General features: G+C 37.7%; 1 protein-coding gene across 1 annotated transcript in view; it reads right to left on the reverse strand.

The window, feature by feature from the left end:
- The window catches only part of COL4A3 (collagen type IV alpha 3 chain), a 35,307-nt gene extending 9,726 nt beyond the window's left edge, over nucleotides 1-25,581 (reverse strand). The window contains 32 exon segments of the mRNA XM_017726526.1: nucleotides 907-1,019; nucleotides 1,639-1,718; nucleotides 1,967-2,094; nucleotides 3,089-3,228; nucleotides 3,593-3,682; nucleotides 4,364-4,462; nucleotides 4,907-5,041; nucleotides 5,627-5,716; nucleotides 6,807-6,974; nucleotides 7,727-7,840; nucleotides 7,960-8,110; nucleotides 9,701-9,798; nucleotides 10,662-10,766; nucleotides 11,255-11,347; nucleotides 12,241-12,409; nucleotides 13,253-13,441; nucleotides 14,629-14,699; nucleotides 15,049-15,144; nucleotides 15,881-15,973; nucleotides 16,177-16,341; nucleotides 16,678-16,713; nucleotides 17,077-17,164; nucleotides 17,866-17,907; nucleotides 18,293-18,346; nucleotides 19,750-19,794; nucleotides 20,745-20,801; nucleotides 21,060-21,122; nucleotides 22,575-22,652; nucleotides 24,041-24,082; nucleotides 24,197-24,232; nucleotides 24,722-24,784; nucleotides 25,567-25,581. Of these exon segments, the coding sequence (XP_017582015.1) occupies nucleotides 907-1,019; nucleotides 1,639-1,718; nucleotides 1,967-2,094; nucleotides 3,089-3,228; nucleotides 3,593-3,682; nucleotides 4,364-4,462; nucleotides 4,907-5,041; nucleotides 5,627-5,716; nucleotides 6,807-6,974; nucleotides 7,727-7,840; nucleotides 7,960-8,110; nucleotides 9,701-9,798; nucleotides 10,662-10,766; nucleotides 11,255-11,347; nucleotides 12,241-12,409; nucleotides 13,253-13,441; nucleotides 14,629-14,699; nucleotides 15,049-15,144; nucleotides 15,881-15,973; nucleotides 16,177-16,341; nucleotides 16,678-16,713; nucleotides 17,077-17,164; nucleotides 17,866-17,907; nucleotides 18,293-18,346; nucleotides 19,750-19,794; nucleotides 20,745-20,801; nucleotides 21,060-21,122; nucleotides 22,575-22,652; nucleotides 24,041-24,082; nucleotides 24,197-24,232; nucleotides 24,722-24,784; nucleotides 25,567-25,581 (3,006 nt within the window).
- Nucleotides 25,582-25,585: the final 4 nt, after the last annotated feature.

A 25,585-nucleotide genomic window follows, 5' to 3' on the forward strand; every position in this document is an offset into this window, starting at 1 on the left:
AAACATTAGGTCACTTTAACTCAAAGTCCTAAATAATTTCTAGGAAACATCACAGTTTTGTAATATTTCATACATTTCTTCAGAATTCACTGAATCAAAATGCAGAGTTTAGTTATATGTAAAATAAAATTTATTATTTCCATTTCTTCTATACAAAAACACAAATTAAATTTTAAAGTTTTGATTTATAGGAGGAACTCTTATTGGTCAATCATATTTGAGGTACCTTCTACTAAAATAAGCTTTTTTCAGAGAAAAAAAACAGAAGAAAATATCTGCATTTAATTTCATTATTAGGAAAAACAGAAAAATAAATGTAAATACTTCCAAAAGAAAATACGTTCAGTGATTACTTCAAAGTTAATACGAAAAACTTTCTAAATACCATGGATGCTTTCTCAGTATCTTCTTGATACCAATATGCAAAGAAATATTTTCAGTGTAAAATTCTGTCAGAATTCAGTGTTGGACTAAATCTGTCTGAATACTGATAACAACAGGAGTGACATTTAAATGAAAGGTTTCACAACCCAAGGTCCAGGTCGTGGAAACTTTCACTATTCATGCAGGGAAACACTGTGATTCCTTTTATTTTATATTCACATAAAACAGAAGACTCCTTGGAACGGATTTTGGTTCTTTTTATCTCTGAGATTAAAACCATAAGAACTGTTAACAGCAATACTTCAACTCTTGCAGACATTACGACAAATCACACGTAGAATAGAGCATTTATAATGCACTTGCGTTGTTGACAGCATGTACAAATATTACAAAGAAAATCATGTATAATCTTCTACTTATAAACTTAGCTTTGGCTCTACAGAAGCTCCTTAGTAATCCTTCCTAAATAGTCCTTGTCAGTATATTACAGAAAAAAACAATTGTAAAGTAGAATGAAAATATTTCACTTGTGTTACCTGGTTCTCCCTTTACTCCTGGGGGACCAGGCATACCATCCTGACCTTGAGTACCCCTTTCACCAACAAGTCCATGTTTTCCAGGGACTCCAGCAGCACCTGTGAATTACCACAATATAATTTTTACTTCCATAATTTTGCAGTGAGAAGATTTGGCTCTCCTTTATTAAAATTTAATTAACTCAGCTACTTCAAAGATAGGTGTAGCTTTGTTGGTATAGAGCAGCATATAGCTTGTATTGAACTCACTGGACTTTAGTGGATTTAACACACCCACTATTTTTACAGACATAATAAAGCCTGCAACGCATGCCTCTCTGTTGCTGCATATTTACACACTGCCCCTGAGATATATTTTTAGTTCTTTTGTTTTAGCAAAAGACAACTACAACTCTGTCTCCTCTTTCTATTCCAGTTAATTTTCTTCTCTTCATCTACATATGTCTTAGTGTATCATTCTCTTTTAGGAGGTAGAATCTAAAGAACCTAAGCCTTTCTTATAATTGCGTGGATATCACATCTTGAGACCCTTGGACATGTACTTATAAAAAAAAAAAGCGCAAAAAGCTTTCCAGTACCTGAAACAAAATTAGAACTTTTTGCCTCAGCTGAACCAATAACATTAAAAAGTGGCTGTTAAAATGAGGTAGATAAAGCCTCAATGAAATGAAATCCCAAACCCAGGCCAGTGATATAGGAGAGATGCTATATACCATACCAGGAGGGCCTGGGACTCCCTGCTGTCCTGGGTGGCCCTGACATCCTTTAACACCAGTATCTCCAGGGGGTCCACACAGGGTAAAAGGCATCATCCCTAGGTCCAGACTCAGTTTAAGAGCTTTGCTATTGTTTCTGCTTTGGCCACCTGCAAAAGTTCTCAAGGTGATGCAAGCTGGCCTGGCTGCCCTGACCACAAAGGAGCTGTTGAGGCTTACAGCAGTCAATATAAATCGATGTGCCCCACCGAGGCACCCTGCACAGTTGGGGAAATTATCTTCTTCTAGAAACATGTCACCAGCTCACCATCCCTCCAAAAGTACCCCATACCTGGGATTCCTGCACCTCCAGTTTCCCCTCTGATCCCATGGGGTCCTGGTTCTCCTATAAGTCCTGGATGACCCTGGGAGCCTTTTTCTCCTTTGCTGCCAAAAACTCCTGGGGGACCCGGATCTCCCTGAGAAATAGCAGTTGCACACAAACAGGTAAAGAATCACATTGAAGAATAAAAAAAATCACATGCAATTTTAAAGGTTAAGTAATGTAATCATGTTTCATTAGGATTTTCAGACAAAAACCAAAGCAGACTTATATGAGGTCTTCTCATAATACCACTGATCAGTCAGACATAGCTAAGATCTACTTTTAACCTTTACAAACCAGCTTGTTTATAGATATTTTCCCTGGCACAGCTTTCCCTTCAATTTTATTTTTTTGATCCAAACATCAAAATGCATAGGTAATATGCAGCTATACAAAATACTGAAATGTGTATTTTTTAACTTGAATTCCTATTGACTTTTTTGACAGTAATCTCATTGGGGCTACCCAGCTAATACAGAAAATAAACAAATAATTTAGACAGATTACAGGAATTAGAGAGGAATTTACAGCCTCAGCCACGCATTTCAGATAATCTCATAGGAAAAAAGACTTCCAGTTATTCAACAACTAGAATATGTGGAGTTAAGCTATCCAATTGATCTAACTTAAAAATACTGGTTTGTTCTTTGCAATATATACATATGACCAAACATAACATATACTGAATGTAATATATATTGCTAAGAAAAAAATAATTAATCTTCTGCAAGGATATTACCAGACTATCAACACCAAACAGTAAAAGCTTAGATTACAAAACTTTTGCACTTGCTAAGATGATGTTTTGCTCCACTTTTTAACATCCTTGATCTTAATGAACTTTTACAGAAAGCAAGTTACTTCAAGATGTTCCATCTTTATAGATAAGAAATTCTTGCACAAAAGAAGCAAAATATAATGAAATAAAAATTTCCTCCTGAGTAATGACACAATAGAATTTTCCTATTTCTTACCACTAACGAATCATCTATTTCTACAAACTCTGCAGCTCTTGCTTACATGTTGTTGTTCTGTTTCTATATTCAAAGGCTCTGCCTAATAGGAAAATTTTTCCACTGCCTTTATACCTTTGGACCAGGCTCTCCTGGAGGCCCAGCTGATGGGTACCCAGGATCTCCTTTGTCACCCGGAAAGCCACCATAGCCTGGAGGACCAGGGTCACCTGATGGTCCTGGAAAGCCTGGAGATCCTTTCTGGCCTTTTGGACCTGGAAAAATACCAATACTGATAACATTTTTTAAAGGATCATAATTGCGTATCACACCTCATGTTTTGTGAGCTGTTGCTTACATATACAGATACTAATTCTTCATTAGAGTAATTTAATCAGTGATTTTATTTCTAAAAAGAGGTTCTTACATGTAACAATATATAAATTAAAGAATTTAGATAGAGAGGGAGAATTGCATTCTGTGAGTCAGGCAAATGCTGGGGTAAAGGTAAGTCTATGCATACTAAAGAATAAATCCCAGTCTAAGTATTGCTTGGTGTGCTCACAGTAACGGCTCAGACCTGTGCAAATGCTTCTAGAGAGCTCTATGAATTTGTAATATGGCTTGAGAGAAAATGACCTGGAATTCCCATGTCCCCTTTTTCTCCTGGTGCACCTGAGAATCCTTGTCCTCCAGGAATCCCTGGAAGACCCATAAATCCTTTGGCTCCTGCAAGATGAAGAAATAAATGTCATCTTCACGTTTGCTTTAGACACTAGCTGGATGTTAGAGCTGTCATGAATACAAAATCCTCCACCACACACCTTCTTTTGGTATATTACTATTTTATAGATAATCAACATGGGGCCTTTTGCCCCAGACACAGATAAAATTATCATTGATGTTTTCAGAAAGTCAAGAAATAACAAACACCTTATGTATCAACACTAAAATTAAGGTTTGTGACCACAGCACTTAGGGGCAGCCACTGAAATGATAATAAAAAATCCTAAAATATTTCTGTGCACAATTGTAATATTCATATTTTATAATTAATTTTAAAATAATGTTGAGAATTCAAACTTCTCTTTACTTTTTATGAATATTAATTTCTATTAATTGGTTTCATCAGCTTTTAGACTTTATTCTTAATCAGGATTTAATATTATTTTCTATTTGTCATCCCGAACAATGGTTTATATTTGAAAGAAAACAAAAATCATTTGGTGATAGCTGCTATGATTTTCAAATAGCAGCTTTTGAAACTGCTCAGTTTCAGCATTCTCAGGAAAGCTAGAGAGTTAATAGAGAAAATGTAGTACTGCTTCTGGAGCCAAGCGGGTGTGCATTGGGGCAATAGTATCTCCCTGTCCACATGGCACAGTAATTTTCAATACACACATTCCATACCTGGTAGACCAGGCATTCCTTCAGACCCATCAACACCCGGGGGACCTTGCACACCAACATCTCCTTTTTCTCCCCTTAGACCCATTCGGCCTTGAACTCCTAAAACAAAGTTTCATTTTAAAAATATTAAAAACCAACATCTTAGAATACAAGTTTTGTACAAAGTTTAAAATTTTGTAACTCTTTAAGATAATGAAACAGAAGCAGAGCATAGGATTTTCACTCTGTGAACACACATAAGCAAAACACAAGCTTATAAGTGTATAAGCCTCCTGGTACTATTGACATTATTACTGGTTTAGCATTAAAATAAGAGCTTTTTGAAGGAATAAGGACTTGTTAAAATTAAACTGAATATTCAACGTAATATCCAACTATCCCATAAATAAGAAGGCAGTTCTAGTGTTTAGCAATAATTATTTCAAAACCATGTGAGTACTCTCAGTAGAAGAGTCAGTTTATTACATATTTTATAGTCCACTGTAACTGCAAAACAGATGACAACCCTGAATAGTTTTTAGTGACAGAACAACAAATGTGTACCTTTTAAACCTCGTTCTCCTTTGTCCCCAATACCAACCAAAGTCTCAGATGGTCCAGGAAAACCTTTATCACCTGGTTCGCCTTTTTCTCCAAGAAACCCTTTCCTTCCTTTTATTCCTGGGAAACCGGGAGAACCTGAAAGAAAACAGAGTGAAATTTTCTGAAGAGACCTGACTAGATGATATAATAAAGGAAACCAAATAATACCAGTCTTCAAGAGCAATTGTAATTTACATACGTAAATATATATTCCAAATTAACAACCTAAACTAGCTTCTTAACTGCTCCAATCATCAATAAAATACCTATGAGTACAGATTATGGCAAGAGATGGAAATAATTTCTTATCGTGAATAAACATATCATCTTGAGTCTGTTGAATAAATATAATAATGGTATCCACACAGGATGGGAAAAAAACCAGCAAAAAACAGCAAAAAGGTTGTCTGCTCTTTATTTAGCAAATCACCAGCCACTTAAAAAAAAAAAACCAGAAAAGAAAAGGTGGTGAGTCAAAACGGCTAAAAAAATCTCATTATGTCATTCAGTCTGCAGACTGCACATATACAGAAGAGAGATTTGCCAAGACTCAGAGAAATTCCAGTACAACATCTGTTCTCAGGAGTGGTAATACACACAAAAATGGATCACAAGACTAACTTGAGCATTGAAATTCCTGTATTCTAAGTAATAATGAAGGCAGATACAGAGATCACTTGCCTCTCACTCCCGGGTTGCCTGGTATTCCAACCATGCCAGGGGATCCAGGAATTCCTAACAGTCCCATTACACCTGGATCTCCCCTTGCACCTGTGGAATTGAAGCAATATTTGTTAGTATTTGATCAGTTAAACAGAACATTACTTCAGAAAACTACACATATGCCTGTCATTTCAGTGTTTAATTGCTTATTTTATTTCTTCTCCATTTCTGTAACAGTCCAAGCCACTTTTCCCATCTTTAACCACAGGATGATGACTTAAAACCCCCAAATTACCGAAATTAGTAGCTGCAACAGCTCCTATCAATGAATGAAATAACTGACAGTAAGGATAATGTATCTGAGATGTCCACACAGGGCTGAGAGATCAGTCGTGAGATGTATGGGAATGACACTCCTTTCTGGATCATGAGTCAAAGACCAGCTGGGAAATAACAACTCCCTCAAATGCCATCAGAAGTCTGTGTTTGCATGACCAAGTCAAGTGCTACATGTTTATCAAAAGCTTTACAGATTCTTAATATAAAAAGGTATTTACCATCTCCTTCTTTCAGTGTAATGATTGCATATTAAGGAAAAACCTTTGTTAGAAATAAGAACCATTACATGACTGATTTATTTTACTCTTCAAAAAAAATTTCAACCTATTTCTGAAAGAAAAAAACCAAACAAATCAACTCTACAGGGATCACTTAACTTACTTGAAGTTAGCTCTTGTTAGTGACAGAGCTTGATCGGACTCAACTCTGTCAGCTCAAGATCAGAATTTTAAGAAAAAGAAGATGGCATTACAAACTATTTGCTTGAAAAGGGATGCTGAGTAAGAACTAAACACTTTCCACTTCCATTGTGCTGGGGGAGTTGCTTTGAATATTAACTATTTCACGTCCTACTGCAAGGACATTACCGTACAAAAAACTACGTAAAACACTGTTCTCAGCGATACAGAAAATTCCACACTGAGTCAACAGAGCTTCAAGATATGCTCATCATTTAAGGAAGAATAATTTATTAGTTTTCCATAAAAATCTCAAAGATAAATGAAAGCTCTTGATGGAAAAACATTTCAGCATTTTCAGTCTGGAAAAGTATGACATTTTTGTGCCCTTTTTGCAAAACACCTTTCTGCAAAGACTCACTTAATTGTTACATCAAAACAAATACTTGGGGAATCCTTACCTGGCAAACCAGAGATTCCTGGCCTTCCAGACTGTCCCTTGGGACCAGGTAATCCCGTATTTCCCTGAAGACCTATTAATCCAGGTTCCCCAGGCTTTCCATAGATTCCCGGGATACTCAAACCAGGAGGACCTAGGTTTCCTTTTGAACCTTGTAAACCTCTTCCTCCTAAGAAAAGTGCAAAACAGTGCAGTCTGTCCGAAAAACAAACCTCATCCCTATCTTTACATCATAAGCACGAAACTCTTCTTGAACTCTGCCTGTTTGAAGCTAAACATGAGATCTCTAAGGCAACAGACACATTCAGAAAATCTTACGAGGGCTGTGGGTTGGGTTTTTTGAAAAGAGGGAAAGAAAAAGTGAGAGTAGCATTTTCTTTCTCAGAAGAAGAAGAAACACCCAAACATGAAAACGCCACCAATTCTGTATTTATTCTTTAAAAAAAAAATCAAAAAAAATCCTTTTGAGGTCATATATAGGAGAAGGAATGTGCTGCATACCTGAGTATGTTTTTTTTTAAAAAAGAAAATAATATGCAGTACAGGCAGGTACTTTTGGGACCCTAAATTGTTTTCCTACCTAGCTGAGCTCTTCCTTTCTTTTATCTCTTTATCAATCCCATTGCACCACAGAATCTAAGTTCAGTCCTACAGGAGAGATATGACTGAAATATCCTTTTTCCTGTGGAATTTGGGTCAGTTTGTGATTACTCTTTATACTGTCCAATGGAATTTGAATCTTAATCCATCTTATCAGTGCATGTGCTTCCTCCCAAAAGAGCATTTTTGAAATGAACTCATATTTTCTTGCATACTATTCTATTAGCAATATCCAGAAACAACTTCAGCTCCCTCAGGCCATTGGAAGGCAGAAACAAACTCACCCAGCCAAATGGCACTTTTTGGGCCAGAAAGTCCTACCTGGTGGGCCTGTAGCTCCCTGGCCACCTGGCAAACCTGGCAGGCCAATAAGACATTCAGCAGGTTTCCCTGGAAAACCTGGGTCTCCAGGAAGTCCAGGTGAGCCACGATTTCCTAAAAGAAATGAGACTGGATTCACAACCAAATTAAGTTTCAGGCTGAGTGACCATTGTTTGACTTAGCTTTTCTTAAAATAACTTTCTGTGCTCCCTGAGCATCTCTGAAAGCATTACCTCTTAGGCCATCATCACCATCATGTCCAGGATGCCCTGGTAGGCCTGGAAGTCCTGGAAGTCCACCTTCACCTTTTGAGCCAGGACTGCCGTGGCCTCCTGGTGAACCCAGTCTTCCTGGCTCTCCAGGAATAACCATGCCTGGGTCACCCTGCAACACAGAAAGAAATGTAAACAATCTTCTATGCTTTGCAAATCTGCCAAAATATTTTCTCTGTGGGAATAATGACCTTATTTTGTTAGGGTAATTATCTTTATTTCCTTTGGATCTTTCACACTGTAATTTCTAATGGCTTCAATTCAGCAGATCACTGGATGTTCCTTATTGACCCCCTGAGGAATTCATCTAGATAGCTTTTAAACGTTGTCTTCTAACCCTAAGAAGCTGCTACTAAGCAATGCAAGACACTTCCCTCCATTTGGTCTTTTCTGGACTGGAATGCTTTCTGTAGCTGTGAAAAGCTTCAGACTTCTGTCTGAAAGTGGGGGTGAAGTTTGTGCAAATGTAACTTTTCCTTTATTTTTTATACCATAGTCATATTTTTTTATCAAAATATTTATTTAGATGATCAAAATCAGCACTCAGATACATCTCAGAATACTCGGTCAGTTGTTGGGGCTTTTTAAAATCATTCTTCTGAATGTTGTTTTCCATGAAGACTGGTTTTATCACAAATGTCCCAAGTGTATTCCCTGACTGGAAAGTTTGAATTAGTAGGTTTTTTTAGCTGACTGAACTGCTGGTTATTTTGAGTACCAGCAAATCAATACTTTCATAAAGCAGGTCAGTAGACCTGAACTTATACCAGTCGCTAATGCTATACTTGGACAGTATATAGTATAGCTAATGCTGGACTTGGACAGCTATAAGTGGACAGAGGCCACTTCACATCCAGATGTTCTGTGGTATCAAATCCAGATTAAATAGAAATACACAGAATAAAAATAATAATTAAATAAACAGAAATAAAAATCCCAACCTCAACCCACTTCCTTTGTCATGTCAAAAACCACACAAAAGAATGACATATGGGCACACACAAAAAAAAACACACAAAAAAAGAAATGCCATGTTTTCAAATCATTTAGGTGTTAATATTGTGTTCAAAATTGATTCCTAATTACAGAGTAGTCAAGAATCAGTAGATTAGCTTCTGCTAATCAGCAAGAGTAGCTGCTGTTTTCCCTCCAACCTACTAAAAGAAATGCCATGTTTTCAAATCATTTAGGTGTTAATATTGTGTTCAAAATTGATTCCTAATTACAGAGTAGTCAAGAATCAGTAGATTAGCTTCTGCTAATCAGCAAGAGTAGCTGCCGTATTCCCTCCAACCTACTTTCTTCATGCTTCAATTCAACAGAGCACTTGCTTAAATGAAATACATACTCACTTGTCAATGACCTCCATTAAATATATGCTTAATTAGATTTCTGAATAGGCATCTTTTCAGCAGTTGTGGCCTTAATTTTTTTGCTGTAAGCAATGCAATATCCTCCTTGTGGTCTGAAAGCTGAAGTACGGAAACATGCCAAACACTTGGAGTTCTGAAATCTTGTATTTGGATCTAAAATTTTGGCTTGAGCCCCTTTTTATAGAAAGAATTTAATTTCATAGTTTGTGCATCACTAGTCAAGAAATAAAGGAATTCCTATAATCCTTACAATTTTTAATTTATTTGCTCAGTATCAAATTTAATGAATGGGACCTATGGAAAAGCCTGTGCTGTATTTCTAACCAAACCTTTTGTCCTGGTTGTCCTAGGTTTCCAGCTCGGCCTGGATCTCCAGTCTTTCCTTCACGACCTGGTGGCCCTCTGCCTCCTGCAAGTCCTTTATCTCCTGCAAAAGGAATTAAATGGGAGTACAGATGCTTTATTTTACAAAAAGGTATTTGTATGTGTGCAGTTATGAGCCTCTGACACTAATGCAGCTTGCATGAACTGAAGGGAGCATCTTGATTTCAGAGCTGATGTGACACACAGCATCTTGTTCCTTACATACTCACTCAAAAGTGACTGTAACACTACTTGTTAATTAACTGATTTGAAGCAAATCACCATTTTTTTTCAAGTGAAGCCATACTAATGTCAGTTCCCTACTGTTCTCTTTAACAAGCAGCTTGGTACAAGTTTTAGTACTGTAAAAAAGCTTTTTTGTTACCTCCTGTCCTTACAGGATTATGAGAATTTCCTAGTATTTCTGGTGTTCAAAGGGAGTTATAACTTTGCATGAGGAATGGCCAAATTTACAGTATTGAAAATGGTTTCTATTACCTGCACACTAGAGCAGGTATTGCACTGTACATAACCAAAATTGATTAAAAATAAAGTACTGACACTTATACAGCTCTGTCTCTGTAACACATATCCAGGTAAAGAGAATCCATCTGAATTAAGCACTCAGATGAGATAGCTGCACCTGTTTGGGCAGTATTCCAGAAAGCATCAATGTCTTTTAAAATATTTCCCTACTGTCAGCTTTGATACTTGATACTCTGAAATACTTCAAAATATTTCAAACTTGGAATTTCTAAGATTTAAGGCAGTAAATTACAAGACTGCTAAAAATATTTATCTGTCTGTTCATTGATTTATTTTTTTAACTTGCTAATTATTTTAAGGTGTACTTAAAAAAAAAAAAAAGAGATTGTTTGTTTGTTTGTTTTGCTTTATTTTAAAAGAAGATCAAAAACAGTATTTTACCTTTTGGACCTGGGTTTCCAGGAAACCCAAGTCCTGGAAAGCCTGTGTCACCTGTTGGTCCTGAATGTCCTGGATCACCTGGCTGACCTCTTGCTCCAACCCTACCTGTACAAACAAAATAAGTAAACTGTGAATTTTCTTACCACAGAACATCAACTTGTAAGATAAGGTGTGTTAGAGTTTATCATTATTAATAAGGACACAAGTGTAGATTACATTACAATTTAGACACTATTTCTCCTTCGCTGCAGGTTTTCGCAGTTAAAATGCTAATTGCATTCACAGTACCAAAGCATGGATGAGTCTGTGAGTTAAGTTTTTATGTAACCTGGCCAAATTCCAGACTCCTAGAAACAGCTACATGCAGGCACGAATTTTCCATTTCTTGAGAGGTTAAAAACACACATTATAGGCATGAGGATTGAAACAGAAGCAACTATAAGAACAGAAGCTACCATAAAGCTGTCAAAAAACTTCCTGTGCTGTTCAGGACAGTTTTAAGGACTATTGTTCTGTAAAGATGCCTTGCAGTTAACCTGACTGTTAACCAATCTCTGATTTTAACTGTTTTACTGATTTAGTGCAGTACTCACCAGGCACTCCTGGGGGTCCAGGCAAACCATGTGGTCCTTGAGGTCCCGGCAATGCAGGTAATGGAGTTGCCCTACTGGTCTCTCCTTTCAGACCTTTCAGCAAATACATAATAAAATATTACAAGGGCATATAATTGGGCAATGTGTAATCTCAAGCATTCAAAAATATTAGTGATCAATCTCCTTGGCTAAAAATGTAGTCTTCCACAGTTTCCATGTTTCTGAAACTCCAACAGACTTTGAAAAGCCTTCACATCCTGGCTTCATTAAGTAAAATCATTTTATCAACACCTGCAGTCTTCCTCTCAGCTCTCCTGCAGTCTAGTAAAGACCCAGAAAAGGAAGGAAAAAGTCACCAGGAAAATGATGCAACTGAGAAATGCTTAAATCTGCAACTCCATATCGTAAAGACTCAATGGGCATTATTTTTAAGCAACCTTGACTGTATCTGCCATTCAGGTGAGTTCTTCCAGATTATGCTTGCTTGTAAAGACCTACACTGTTACGTTTCCAGCACTCAAAAATTATGATGCCCTTCATATTTAACCCTGCTGACTTAGTTTACACTAATGATGATGACTGGATGCATATTTGAATACCTTTTGTTTCCACAGTGAGGACAGTCAAGCACTGCAACACGTTGCCCAGAGACAGTTTGCTGTCTTTGTCCTTGGTGGTTTTCAAGGACCAACTGGATAATGCCTTGAGTAACTTGGTCTGATTTCATAGATGTCTCTGTGCTGAGCTTTACTTCATCCCCCTCTTCATGCACAGAGTCCCTTCCAACCTCAATTATCTTATGACCCTAAGACTTTTGCTATTGTCTTCGGAGGGACCAAAGCTGGGACAACGCTGTGGAAATTCCATGGCAAGGAGAGGTTTGCCATGTTTCATAAATTATGTCTTTGACTTCAATCTATCTCTGCAATTTTAATCAAGAACTCTTTAACATAGGTAAAACACAGTAAAATAGCTAAGTTACAAACCAGCTTCTCCAGGTAATCCAGGTGGTCCAGGTATTCCTTTAGAGCCTTTAAAACCTCTTACTCCTTGTGGTCCATACCCTGGCAGTCCAGGAAGCCCCATTTCTCCAGGAAGCCCAAGTCTACCAGGCAATCCAGGTAGTCCTCGATCTCCTTTTGATCCAGCCAATCCCTAATGATTACACATGTGTACCAAGCATTACTTGATTTCCACACCAGCTTTCTTAACAAAATACCCATTTCTCTGACTATAATTTTGTATTATTTCAATAACAGAGTAGCTCTGATAATTTAAGAGAAAAGTTTTCCTCTGGTTTACATGTAATTAAATGAATATAAATTTGAATATCAATGGTTACGAAGACAGAGGAAACAGTACAAATAAATACAATTGCCTGATTTTTTCCAATCACTATGTTGTTGCACTGTACACTTGTCTTCTGTTTTAAAACACATTTGGCAAAAAAACAAACCCACCTCAGCTCTGATTCTCCTTGAATACTGTGGAGTCAGGCTTAGAGACAGTTGTATCCGAATCATGTTAACAGTTTCTCAGCCAACATAACACAACAATAATTGTTAGTTTTTGTTTCTGCTGAGCTCTGCTCTAATGATTCTAGTTTTATGGTCAGTCCTCACTGAAGATTAACTCTTAAAGACTGAATTATTAAGCATTATAAGTAGTTAGGAAAATATTTTTAAAAAAGATCTTATCCATCATAGAAATCCAACATAATGCTCCAGTATAAATATCCAAACTAACACCTCACTATCCTGCTGAGGTTTTTCAGCAATGTGTACCTACTCTGGCCTCATCTCTCTCTGGTATTACATCAGAGTATTTCCTCTCATTCTTTCATGCATATTGGTGGTTATAGTTGAGGACAGTACTCTCAGTCAGGTAGGGGATATCCAATTGAAATAACTGCATAGATTAAACAGATTGTTGTAAAAGATAAAATACTGACTTAGGTTTCCATGACTTCCATATTAATTGCAAACAGTGCATACCCACCTCTTCACCTTTAGAACCCTTGGATCCTTTAGAGCCAGGTCTTCCCAGAAATCCACTTGAACCTTTTCTTCCTTTGTCTCCCCTGACTCCTGGATCTCCTCGCTCACCTTTTGGCCCTTCTGGATGTACATATCCTGGCTCACCTTTTGATCCTTTACTTCCTTGATCTCCTCTAAAACCTGGAGGTCCCTAGAATAGAATTATCAAAAGAATTTCAGTGCTAGATATATGTCATCTGTTTTCAAGTTTTCTTTTTTTTTTTAAATTAAATACCTCAGAGGGGTTCTTCTTATTCTCACCTTTATTCTCTGTAATGGCACACTTCAATGAAACAGGGTTTTGGGTTTTTTTTCTTTTTCTCCTGCCTTTACATCTTTTGACATGTCTACCATTTCATTTATGCTACTACAAGCAGGAGTAATGTAGCATAATTTAATGGGTAAGACCATGGCACAAAAAGAAGGACTTTAAGACCTAGTTAGAGATTTCTCCTCCACATGGGAATATCTCCCCAGGGACACTCTAAGTGCCATAGCTGGCTCTGTTCATACTTAACTTCGCTATCCCTTTTCTCCCCCACAGGTTACAAAGTGGGTATACTATCCCAAAACTAGTACAAGCTGAAAGCACACTGCGCTCTAGTTATCTTGGGCTCATGAACTCTTAGGCATCTCCTGGCAAAGCCTGTTAGCAGACTCATTCTGCATCTGTACAGCAACCACCACAACAAATACTTGTGCACGATTTTTTTAATTGGATAGCACTGGCTGTACTTTCCCATAAAGAATTACTACTACAGGCACAAGTTAGAACAACCAAATGGCATGTGTGTGGCAGCAGGTGGCAGCCTTCCCTCTTCATAACATTTCCCAGGAAGGACTGTCCTTTGCACCCCTGAAGAGTGTATTATGAGAAACAAGTTTCTCTGCACAGCTGGGGCTTTAGCAACTCCTGAGTATGCTGGAAACAAGAGAAGTCAGAAGTCTGACAAAGATCACAGCACACAAAAATTCATATATGCTTTACAGCCACTGCCATGATTATTGAATTACATAAAGGAACAAAAGGTTAACTACAGACTACCCATACCAGACAGAACAAGCAGTTTCAGCACCATGAAATGAAATGCAGCATGGGTTAACCACACCTGCCTCACTGCCTGGGCCAACTTGCTGCACTGAGCAACCAGGCTCATGTAGAGCTGTGTGAACCATACATCACATTCTCTGCCTTGCCTCCCATGCAGACACACTCATTACTACAGGAAAAAACCTGTTGAGATCACCCAGTATAACACTGCATGTAACACTAGCCATGAGGTTTCTCTGAAATAATTCTTGTGGGATCTGAATGTTAATCTGAAAAACCAGTCTTACTTGAGCCCCTGGAAACCCTGGTGTTCCTGGAGAACCTGGAGAACCTTTTGGACCTGTTGTTCCTTCTCTACCTGCAAAAGAAACAGTATATTTTTTAAAGAAAAATGAAAACAAGGACATGGATTTTAACAAGCTCCAATAACTGCACCCAGCATTCATTGTTTCTGTTGTTACATTGACTACATCATCATAGACTGAGCTGGCTTTAGGCTGCACCTAAGCCTATCAGCACTCTGTGCTCAGGTCCTTTAGGGCTTGTGCTCGTATTAGCAGAGGGAACTGCACCAGGCTCTCACACTCATCATCACCTCAGGGCTAGTTCAAGGACTTGCAGGCTGCACACATGCCTACACCTGATTGTCATGCTAGAAGCAAAATCATTTACACTCCTACTATCCTATTACGAACAAGACAATTTACCAGGCATGCCATCCTGACCACGAGGCCCAGGAGAACCAGGAAGACCAGGTATTCCCAAAATATAGCTGCAATCAGTACACACAAGAGCATCATCACCTAGAATGAAAATAAATCATGAGTTGCTCCACAGCAAGTAATTTTCAAGCTTAACTAATGTGCTACTTAGTTTGTTATAGCTAACACCTTTTGGCCAGGAGTGGTAGAATCATGGCCTTAATTTGGTTGGAAGATCACTTCCAACACAGTAATAAACTACCCGTGGTCAGTTAATCAGAACTGACTACAGTTAATTGAAAGGACAGAAACATTTGGTTTAAATCTCTTGATTTTTTTCAAGTCAAATTTTAGCAAACAATTTGGATACAGTCACTCTACTGATAAGCCAAATTCTCTCAAAAGAAGAAAGGGACATACGCTTCAAACTAACAGAGCTCCATAACACTCAGGGTCATTCTAATGACAAGCAAAGGGCAAAGAGATTCAGCAGCTCCTGTGGGTGGAAGTTGCAGCTTCTTTCAGACACCAACTGTCAGCATGAACTTAACAACAGGAGAGTACAGGCCCTACCAATCTGTAGGAACTGTTTGTTCCAGCGAAGGTCTACACCCTGCCACAGTTCTGTACCATTGGTGTACTGCACTGACACATGCAGCACTCTTTCAGTTGATGTAAGGGGAGGATGACATCTTGCAATTCCTAATGAATGTTCTTAAAACTCTGAACTCAGCAAATGACTTGAGGTAAATTAAATTTAAAAAAATATATAATGATGATCCATGAAGATTACTGGATTGTACCATCTACTTCTGAGAGACAGTTATTTGAAACCGACCTTTCATGCCAGTATCTCCTGGAGGTCCCGGAGGTCCTGTACACCCTGGCTCTCCAGGAAGTCCTGGTAGGCCAGTTCCAAATATTACTCTACCTGTTAATGAAATTATCATGAAACCATTACATCAGCAGATTATTCACACAATTCTCCACTTGCTAAGAGAGAAAAAAGTTGCAGGGATGAGCTGGAGACAGTATTCTGATCCTTATGGGTCCCTTCCAACTTGAGATATTCAACAATTCATTTAAAAGAGAGAGCTACTTGGAAAAATCCGTAACACCTGCAACTAGAAGTACCTGGTTCTCCTGGAGGACCTGGTAATCCAATAGAACCAGGCCTGCCAGTAATACCAGGCAGTCCTGGAGGGCCTACAATACACAAGCCAGTTTGTCCTTTCTCTCCTTTAGCTCCTTTTGGCCCAGGAAATCCTGGGGGACCTCTCAGACCAGGTCTTGACACACCTAACCAAAGGGGAAAAAATACAAAAAGAGAGTTAAAGAAGAAATGGAATTCCAAAGCAAAGTAAGTACTCAATAGGATGAGTGACCGACAATCACACCAAGTTAATCCCACAAATCTTTTTTATCTTGAAATTTATTAATCACAGTGAGAATCTAGACATTTTAAAATGATCTTTAACCTAAGTATTAGACCCATCAAAGCTCTTGGGTGACAATTTTTTACCACTTAAAGATATTTTTAAAGTCATCTGAAATTAACATTTCACAAAGCTGATTCAGTGCAACAGACAGGAAGAACAATGTACTTTATTATTGGAACTGGATTACTGCACATACCTGGTCTACCGGCAGCTCCAGGAGGACCCTGTGGTCCTGCAAAATCAAGATATTAAAAGCTTGAGGTAAACCACTCTATACTCTGCAAAGTCACTATTCAATACCATTGAATACAAACTTTGATCTTTCGCATTTTAAGCTTAAAAGTTAAAATATGAACTTGGTTTTGCCTGAGTGGGCATCTACCACTCATGCAACTGTTGCATATTGACAATTATTTTAAAGGGGAAATACTGCTATAAATCAAAGTCTCAGGCTACCTTTCAAGTTAGCAATTATATGTGAGTTCAGGAAATATTCTGGTAAAGGCAGAAGAAGTTTGCTTAAAATGTAGTCTGCAATAAGCCCTTTGAGTGGACTGTTCTTGCAACAAAATTGTAGTTTTGATGTCCCACTCACCAGGCATGCCATGTTGACCTTTTGGTCCTGGAGGTCCGGGGGGTCCTTCATCCCCTTTTTCACCAACCACATAATCATAATACTCCATCTCAAGAGAAAGATGGTGAGAAAATAAAGAGTTGCAAGAATGAAGAGAAGAAGCACAGTACCTCACACTGAACATTTGATTAAAGAAGTGTTTTGATCTCATTCATAATTCTGATGTTCTGAGCCCACAAGACCTTACTAATTACAAGCAACCAGAAATGACAAAATAATTGTTATTAGAAGCAGTGTCTTTTTAGTACTCTGTCAATATCACAAACACTTCAGCTTTTTACAAAGCTATTTCTTTTGAACAATTTAGGCCAAAGGTTTCCATTAGATGCACATGGGGCCTTTAGGAAAGCCACTAGGGAAACAGCATGACTAGACAGGGAAATTGTACTCATAGCAACTCTTGCTTTCTTTAAAAAGTCTTCTTAGGATTTTAAAATGAATGCCACCTGTTCTGGAAGTGATCAGAAATTGGTTTAAATATTAACTCCTATGAATTTTTGTAACTGTTCTTTGACAGTCGAATCTCCTGCCAAAATTGCTTCATCTGAGTGAGGTCTAACCAGGCACAGATCCTGTATCCAATTCCCTATGAAGGAAGATATCACCTGTGTGAGAATCCCAGCAATATCAGTACTTTGTGAAAGCCATGCTTGATTAGAGCATCACAGGACATCCATTACTGGCTCATGCAGACAGTTTGGATTATTCTAATGGTTTAGAAAAATGATGTATGAAATAATTTACACTTACTCGACCACGAGCTCCAGGTGGACCAGTGTTTCCTTTCATGCCCTTCATCAGAGGACAAAGATAGGTTTGTTTATTAAAAACAATATGTGTAATGACATTTACCCACTGTTACTTCGGTACCTTGCTCAAAACATTAAAGAAAAACTTCTGCTCCTGACCAGTTCTTCCTGTCTCTGTTCCTTACACAACCATTCAGCTGCATACACCAAAAACTACAGGAAGTCATCAGCAGACATAGACAGACACCAGTTCAAACACATGGTTTGTTTTAGCTGATTCATTTCCTATTCCATGATATCCTTATTTGTCATCTCTCAGGCCAAGTGAAACACAACGATACATAAAATTATATCATAACCCCTAAACATACCTTATCCTCATCCTCATCCTCATCCTCAAAAGTGATAAAAAAACCATTGGACAATACCTTAGCTCCTCGCCTTCCAGCCAGTCCTGGCCTGCCCTGTTCACCCTTTTGGCCCTGCAGGTGACAGTACACAATTTTATGAGGATTAAACTTCTAGCACTGACATCAGCAAGACCTAAAATGTAAAAGCTTTAATCTTTCATGGTGATGGCAAAGTGAATGCAACTTGCTCAGGGGAAGAAACTGCCGTGAAAGACCCAGTTTGAGGTACAGCTCCATGCCTGTAGGAAAAGCTACAGGTGTCCCATCCAAACCTGCCTCTCTTATGGCACACTCCAGCAGTCCCAGAGGGGAGCTACTCTGAATGGCACAAATGTAGAAGTCGCTGATTTGTTTCTCCCTCTGCAAACTATTTCTGAAGGGGAGAAACTGAACACGGTATGAGACTCTCACATTCAACACCCTCCCCCAGAACTCAAGTCAGTCTGTGGGATGGCGCTGATCTCAAGAGGTGTCAGCAGCACCAGGATGGAAAACAGTGCAGACTAAGGCTTTCTGCAAGTGAATACAGGCAAGGGAGAGGGACTTCTTGGAGACTTATGCAGTTGAATGCACTGCTAGTGAGTAAAGCTGAAATGAGAACAGAGCAATGACATGCCTTTGTCATGACAGAAAGTTTTATTTCTGTTAGCTGAGGCAGTAGAGCTTAGTGGTCTGTCATTCAGTGCTCTTTGTCAGACTGGAATGTGTTTAGACTGCCTGTGAAGGTCATTTTAGCATGAAAAAGATGATATAGTAAGATACATGTGCAATGGGCTATTCTGGCAGTAAGAATTTTGGTAGGATGTTTATAAGGTCACTGCTACTCTAATGATGCTGTTAAAGTAGAGGTGAAGTAAATAAAAGAACTGATATTTAACCCATTGAAAACACATTTGAACAACATCAGCTTTTATATTAGTACACAAATGAGACAATTTTACTTCTAAAATGGCATATTTTAAGAACTATATGTTGACAAAATGACAGTTTAATAGCTATCAGTCATCTTGTTTCAGGCCAAGACAGCCATGACCCTGGCAATAACTTTCCTTCATAAAACGGTGTCTCTGATTCTAGTGATTAAAAACCATTAACTTCTCTTCTCAATTTATGTTAAAGGGAAGGTATAACTCTTTTGCAAAAATTTCATGTGACTAACCAGAAAAAAACTCAGTAGAATTAATTTTGCTTAACTTGGAGTGTGTCTCAAACTCATTAGACAGTCAGCAGCAAGCAACAGGTCTTTATTTGACATAGAAGCAATAGCATCTATGACCTGAGCCTCTGTTTCCTGCACATAAATCTACAAGAACATGGTATGTTCCAAGGCCAGCTGTGTGAAGGAAATGTTTCAGTGTATGCAAATCAACTTTTCAAACACGTTCCACAATGAGAGAAAGCAGTGACAGGAAGATAGAATTGTCATAAACAGATGACTACTACTCAGAAAACATTTAGAAGGCATCCTTCATTACCGGTAAGCCAGGTGGACCTGGAGCACCTTCTTTTCCAGGTTTGCCCTACAAAGGAAAAATGTAAAATAAAATAAAAAAACCCTAAAATTGGGGATATTGCATTCAAAGAGCATAGCAATTCGATGCTGTAAACTGTGTAAACTGTAAAAAGCCATTAAGGTTATTTTAAAGTATTCATTAATCACAACTAGAGTTCATAAAACTCTACAAAACGGGTAGTAAGATATTCCATTGACATTCCTCCTCCTGTGGAGGATTACTTCTGCCAGACTTCACCAGTACAAAGTGCCAGGGAAGTACAGAAAGCTTGGTGAAAAATCAGGCTCTTGCAGAAACAAGACAAATGACAAAACATGCTTCTTCCTTCTGTTTTCACTTTTCCATCTACTGCCCTGCTTCAGATACCTTTGAAGTGCACTCCCTATTCCTTTTCATTAAGTAATTTCTCTTCAAGTTGAAGGGCATTTGAATAAAAGTAATAGCTTTCCATTAATTATCTTCCTAAAAAAGATATAATCAGGTAAATTGCATTTTAATATGTATACTTTTTAAAATAAACGTATTATTTTTTCATATACTATGCTGTTAATGGAATAACTCTTAGGCAACTTTTCTTCATGTCTCCACACAGCTGCTGGTTGAACATACTAATTTAAATCTGCTGCCTCAAGTAAACCCAATGTTTTCTCTTCTACTTATACCCTTGCATTATAAAGCTAGTACATGTATAGCAGAGCACTTTTTTACTAAGTTCAACAGCAGAGCCTTTATAGCAAAAAAAATGGAAGCATACTCACAAGCAACTGACCTTCACTCAAAGTACTCATTTAAGTCACTTGACTTCCAGCTCTTGTCTAGTTTACTGCAAGAAAGAGCTTTTGAATCTAAGCAAATTTGCTCCGAGTAGCAGTGAGGCAAAACCTGGACAGCAACACTAGTTCAAAACTGCTTTCCAGAAAGGACTAACACATGTGTATTCAACTGTTTGCACATACCTGTGCTCCTGGTTCTCCTCGGTCACCCTTTTCACTCTGAGAATCACCAACTGGCCCCTGTAACAAAAGCACATTGAGGATACTCATATTTTGAAACTCACATTTTCTAAGTTAAACATATATTTTATAATTATTTATCTTTTAAAAAAATACAGTTGGAATGCTATTAATAGGTGTTTTATTCTATTAATTAGTTACATTCTTGTCATTAAAGGTTGAAATAATTAGTGTAAATACTGGGCTGTAAAGAGTAGCAGGTACTAGGTGATACTGCCTGAACATCTGGATTTAAGGAATTTATTTCTGGCCACTTACTGTAAACCCCATTGGCCCTGGGGGTCCTCTTGATCCTTTTTCTCCTTTTTCTCCTTTCAAGTCCTATTACACAGAAAAGAAGAGCTTACTGTGGTATCTTGGATTTTTCTATGCTTACCATGACAGTCTGGTTCTACGAAGAGGAAATCCATATGTCACCAGCAAGATTCTTTGAGCAGAGACAGTTCTACTCAAATGATTAAGAAACAGAAACCTTGTATCAATGCTCCTGCCTAAGTCTATGACGTTTGAAAAGGAAACTGTTTCTGCACATTTCAGAATAGAGCTAGGTCAAAACAACCTACCTGTGACTGCATGCAAAGGGACCTCAGTAAATAGCGCCACAAATGGCAACAAGAAACAAGCAAAAAGCCCAAATAAACCTTAATTGTTTCACTGGAGCTAGAGTTACTTCCAAAACATAAATGCTGTGGCTACCCTACAGCATCCTTGTCTCTGTGGGTGCAAGATTACACTACTGTGTACACCATCGGGCCACATCCTAAGGTCACTGTAAAGCTGAATTTTATGGACTGTCTAATTATTACCTGGTTAGAGTCATGCTCCAAACTATTTATGTAAGGAGTTTTGAGAGGTTTCTAAGCCTTAATGCTCAATGTCTCTGAAAAATTGCCATTCTGTCATGATAAGCCACCACAGCTGTGGCTGGGAAGTACTCCATGTGGCCTTATTTGATTTAAACAGGGAGAGGTGGTGTGCCTAAAAGCTGAACCTTGCTTCTGTGATCTTTCTCTTCCCTCCTCAATACAGTCTTGATGCAAAACTCACTTTTATTTTAGCACATAATGGAGAGAGACTTTGGATGACTCCATAGATTAGATGCAAATTACGTAAGTAAAACAGAAACAAGAACAGGTTAAAGACTTGTCCTGTTAATAAGTGAATACTTAAAATTATATCAACTCCTGCTACTTAATTTCTATATAAGGATACATTGCAAGAATTTAAATTCACAAAGTAATACTTAAAAAGAAAGCTGAATCACACTATTTTCTTCCATATTCATTGTCTTTCCAACACTTTCTGTCATTACTCATGTTTCAGTAAAAACAATGAGAAAACAAACTACATGTACATGAACATGTTGTAAGTTTTTGTGAAACCCTGGATGCTCAGAGTCTGACATTCTCAGTGACAAGGCCCAGAGGTCAACTCAGCTGTGGCTTTGATCAGAACATCCATGTGGATTTGGTGAAGCAGCAGTAATTTACACTTCATGTACTCAGAGGTTCACGGCAGGTGGGGTACTGGTAGGCAAGAAGAATTGCATTGGCATTGTGCAGATGTGCAGATGTGCACGTGGGCACACAGGCCTCAGCCACGCTGGCTCTACACAGACACTCTAAGAGAGTTTAGAATCTAATTAAACAAGTCTGAAAAATGTTAGAATGACTAAAAGGAAATGTTATCAGAGCAGTGAAGATGAAAACGTCCTCTCATAGTAAAGCCTAGTCAGTTGGTGTATCTGAATGTGATGTTTAACAATTTTACTACCGTCATGTTGTCTGGTCCAGTTAACGTCACAATAACAGTTCCTGGGGGCCCAGGGGGTCCGGTTAACCCAGTGTCACCCTTGAAAGAAAAAAGAAAAATAGAGAAAATCACAAACAGTGTGTTTTTGTTATTTCAAATTACTACTGCTATACTTTTGATATAGTGAATATTCTTCTGTCATTACTCTCAGCCATTAATCCAGTTGACATTTCCCTTTGCTTGCTATTTATAGTCCAGTAAAAAAGACATATATTAAAGATTTAACCTTCCCCTAGCTGATCAATATAAAAATGCATATGCTGATTACTGTTAAAGTTTCTAGAAACAATTAATATTTTTAATCCTATTTGTTTGTTACATAACTATTTAAACTATAAATCAAGTAAAAATATCTCCTTGATTACAATTTTTCTCTCTATTTAATTATGTCAATCAGTAAATTACATGAACTGTCTTTGGTGACATCCTCCAAACTGCAGTCTGGGTATTCCAAGGAGATCACAGAATCGTGGTGCTAATGGACAAAACAAGCTTTCCCATGTCCTTCACTGACAACATTAGTGGTGAAGTGCACTTTTTCATTAAGGATCTTTCAGAACAGGGGAAGTTCTCAATGTGAATCTTTCCTGTGGAACTCAGCGAAACAATATACACAATTTCCAGTGATTTTAATCCAGTGGAATGCTTTTGCATGAATTTGCAGCATAACAGCAAAGAATGTGCCACTCTTTTGTAAGGAAGCAAGATGTTCCATGGTCACCTGACCTACTGCAAATGAATAACCAGGTCCATACACAAATTTTTTTCCAGGAAACTCCTAGCAATTCCTGGCAGTGATTACAACATTAAAACCAATCACAGCTGAATCTGTGCAGGTCAATTAGCGTAATTATGAGATGTCCTAATTTCTTGCAAGGATATTCAGATTGACTACACTGGTCCTGCAGCTGCAGGCTGGGGTGCTGAGAGACAATGTGGGCATTTGTAGTAATTCCTGCCAATTATATGGAATACAAAGTAAGAACATGAAAGACAAGTTATTCAATTTTTATTCAAAATCTGGGAGTTTTTCTAGCATCACAAGGGCTGACACTGCAAATACATTGGACAGAAGTTGTGAGACTACAGATGCTATATATTTACCAGTGTTTATCTGCTTAGATAAGCATTCAGGAGCACCACACAAATTATACACATTAATTTAATGCTATGTGTTAGTAAATACTAACTACTGGCTTCTCTTTGGTGTCCAATCTTCTGCCTAGAAGTTTATATCATTGACTCTTACGTGAAAACATTTTGACCTTAGACATCGCTGTGTTTCCATTTTTCAACAAAAGACTGCCACATATATACTGAGAACATGCATTTCACAGTACTTCCCCAAAATTTCACCACAGCGTATCAGAAAATGCATAAAACAGAAACAAAACTTATAAAATGTTTAAAGCTTCTTAAGAAATTACCTTTCTTCCTTTGGCTCCTATTACTTTCAGTCCCATAAGACCCTGAAAAAAAAATCCCCAAATGTTATTTTTTTTATTTTACAAACACCTACAACATGAGTTAATTTATGTTACATGTAACAGAAGTTTTAATTTTTATTACCAATCTGAGACTACCTTAGGTCCAGGAGGTCCTGGTTTCCCTGGCATGCCCTACAAAAAAGGAAAAAAAAAAAAATCCTCAGGTAAAAAATTTACAATCTTCTGCTCTGATATAGGTGTTTTGAAGCACCCAACTTTCACAGAACTTGTATCACATTTTTACTTTTTCTTCCACCTTTACAGCCACAAGTCATTACCAGTGGGTGACAGACTGTTTACACAGTCTAGTTGCAAACATATGCATCTCTCAATGTTATACATTTTAGTATTTAAAGTGAATTAATGGGTAGTCATATGAAAATTGAAATTTATGCCTACATGGACAAGGGATGCTTCTGAAAATATAGAAAGTATCATGCATAAAAATAATCAAAAGCAACTGAAAAAATATCAGATGTGTGCAGATAAGCATAGTTTTTACATACACATGTGTCTAGACCTCAAATAAATCTGGGAGAGTCAAGTACTTGTATCTCTGTAATTCCATAGGGTTCGGGGAAAATCAAAGGTCAAAGTAACAAGTGAGACATAAATTCATACTAAAGGTCCTGGAGGGCCCTGTGGTCCAAGTTCCCCAGGATATCCTTGAGCACCCTGGGCACCCTGCATATTGAAAAAGAAACAGGAATAAATCTCCTGGGAAGATTATGAGTGAAACACAACACTAAATTCAATGAACTGAATAAGAAACAGAGGAGCAGCTTTGCTTCTGAATTTCCTTTTCCTTTGTCAGGGGAACACAGAAGTATAATTCTTCCTCATTGCTTCATCGTTTGGCATATATTTTGAAACATGAGAAAACATCTGTTCTAAAACTAAACTACTCAAGTGAGGATGTAAGTCCCCTGAGAAATGTGAACTTATAATCCATATGGTCCTATTAATGCCTCTAATAAGCCCTCAATCCTTCAAATATTCTGTGCAATAAATCCTATACTTTAAAGCTTAATTTTCAAAGAAGTGGAAAATTAAGCACTTTTATTTTCTTTTAAATTTAATGCTCTCTGTTTATTCCAATAGTCAGAAGAAATTTCAGCCTTGCCTTCCCCTGTTAATGTTCATTCTTGAAATATGGACAATCCTGTGCTTTGTTATTACTCTAGAAGTTGAGCTGGTCTAACCTGTTCAGTCTTAACTTTGATGGGAATTTTAGGAGTTGGATTAGATGGCCTGCAACCTGACTGGCCTGAAAACTGACTGGTTTTGGTTTAGAAATCAGTGACATAATTGTAAAAAATGCTATATCTATATTAAATAAATAATACACTTAAATTATGTAAAATGCAAAATAATTTTAATAAATACTCATGTTATATAGAATGTGTTTATACATATTACTGTATATTTTTATACATATCTACCTCACCGTCTTAATTTTGAGTTACCTGGAGACCAGGCATTCCT

The sequence above is a fragment of the Corvus brachyrhynchos genome, unplaced genomic scaffold (genome assembly GCF_000691975.1).
Source record: "Corvus brachyrhynchos isolate BGI_N302 unplaced genomic scaffold, ASM69197v1 scaffold221, whole genome shotgun sequence".
Taxonomy (NCBI): domain Eukaryota; kingdom Metazoa; phylum Chordata; class Aves; order Passeriformes; family Corvidae; genus Corvus; species Corvus brachyrhynchos.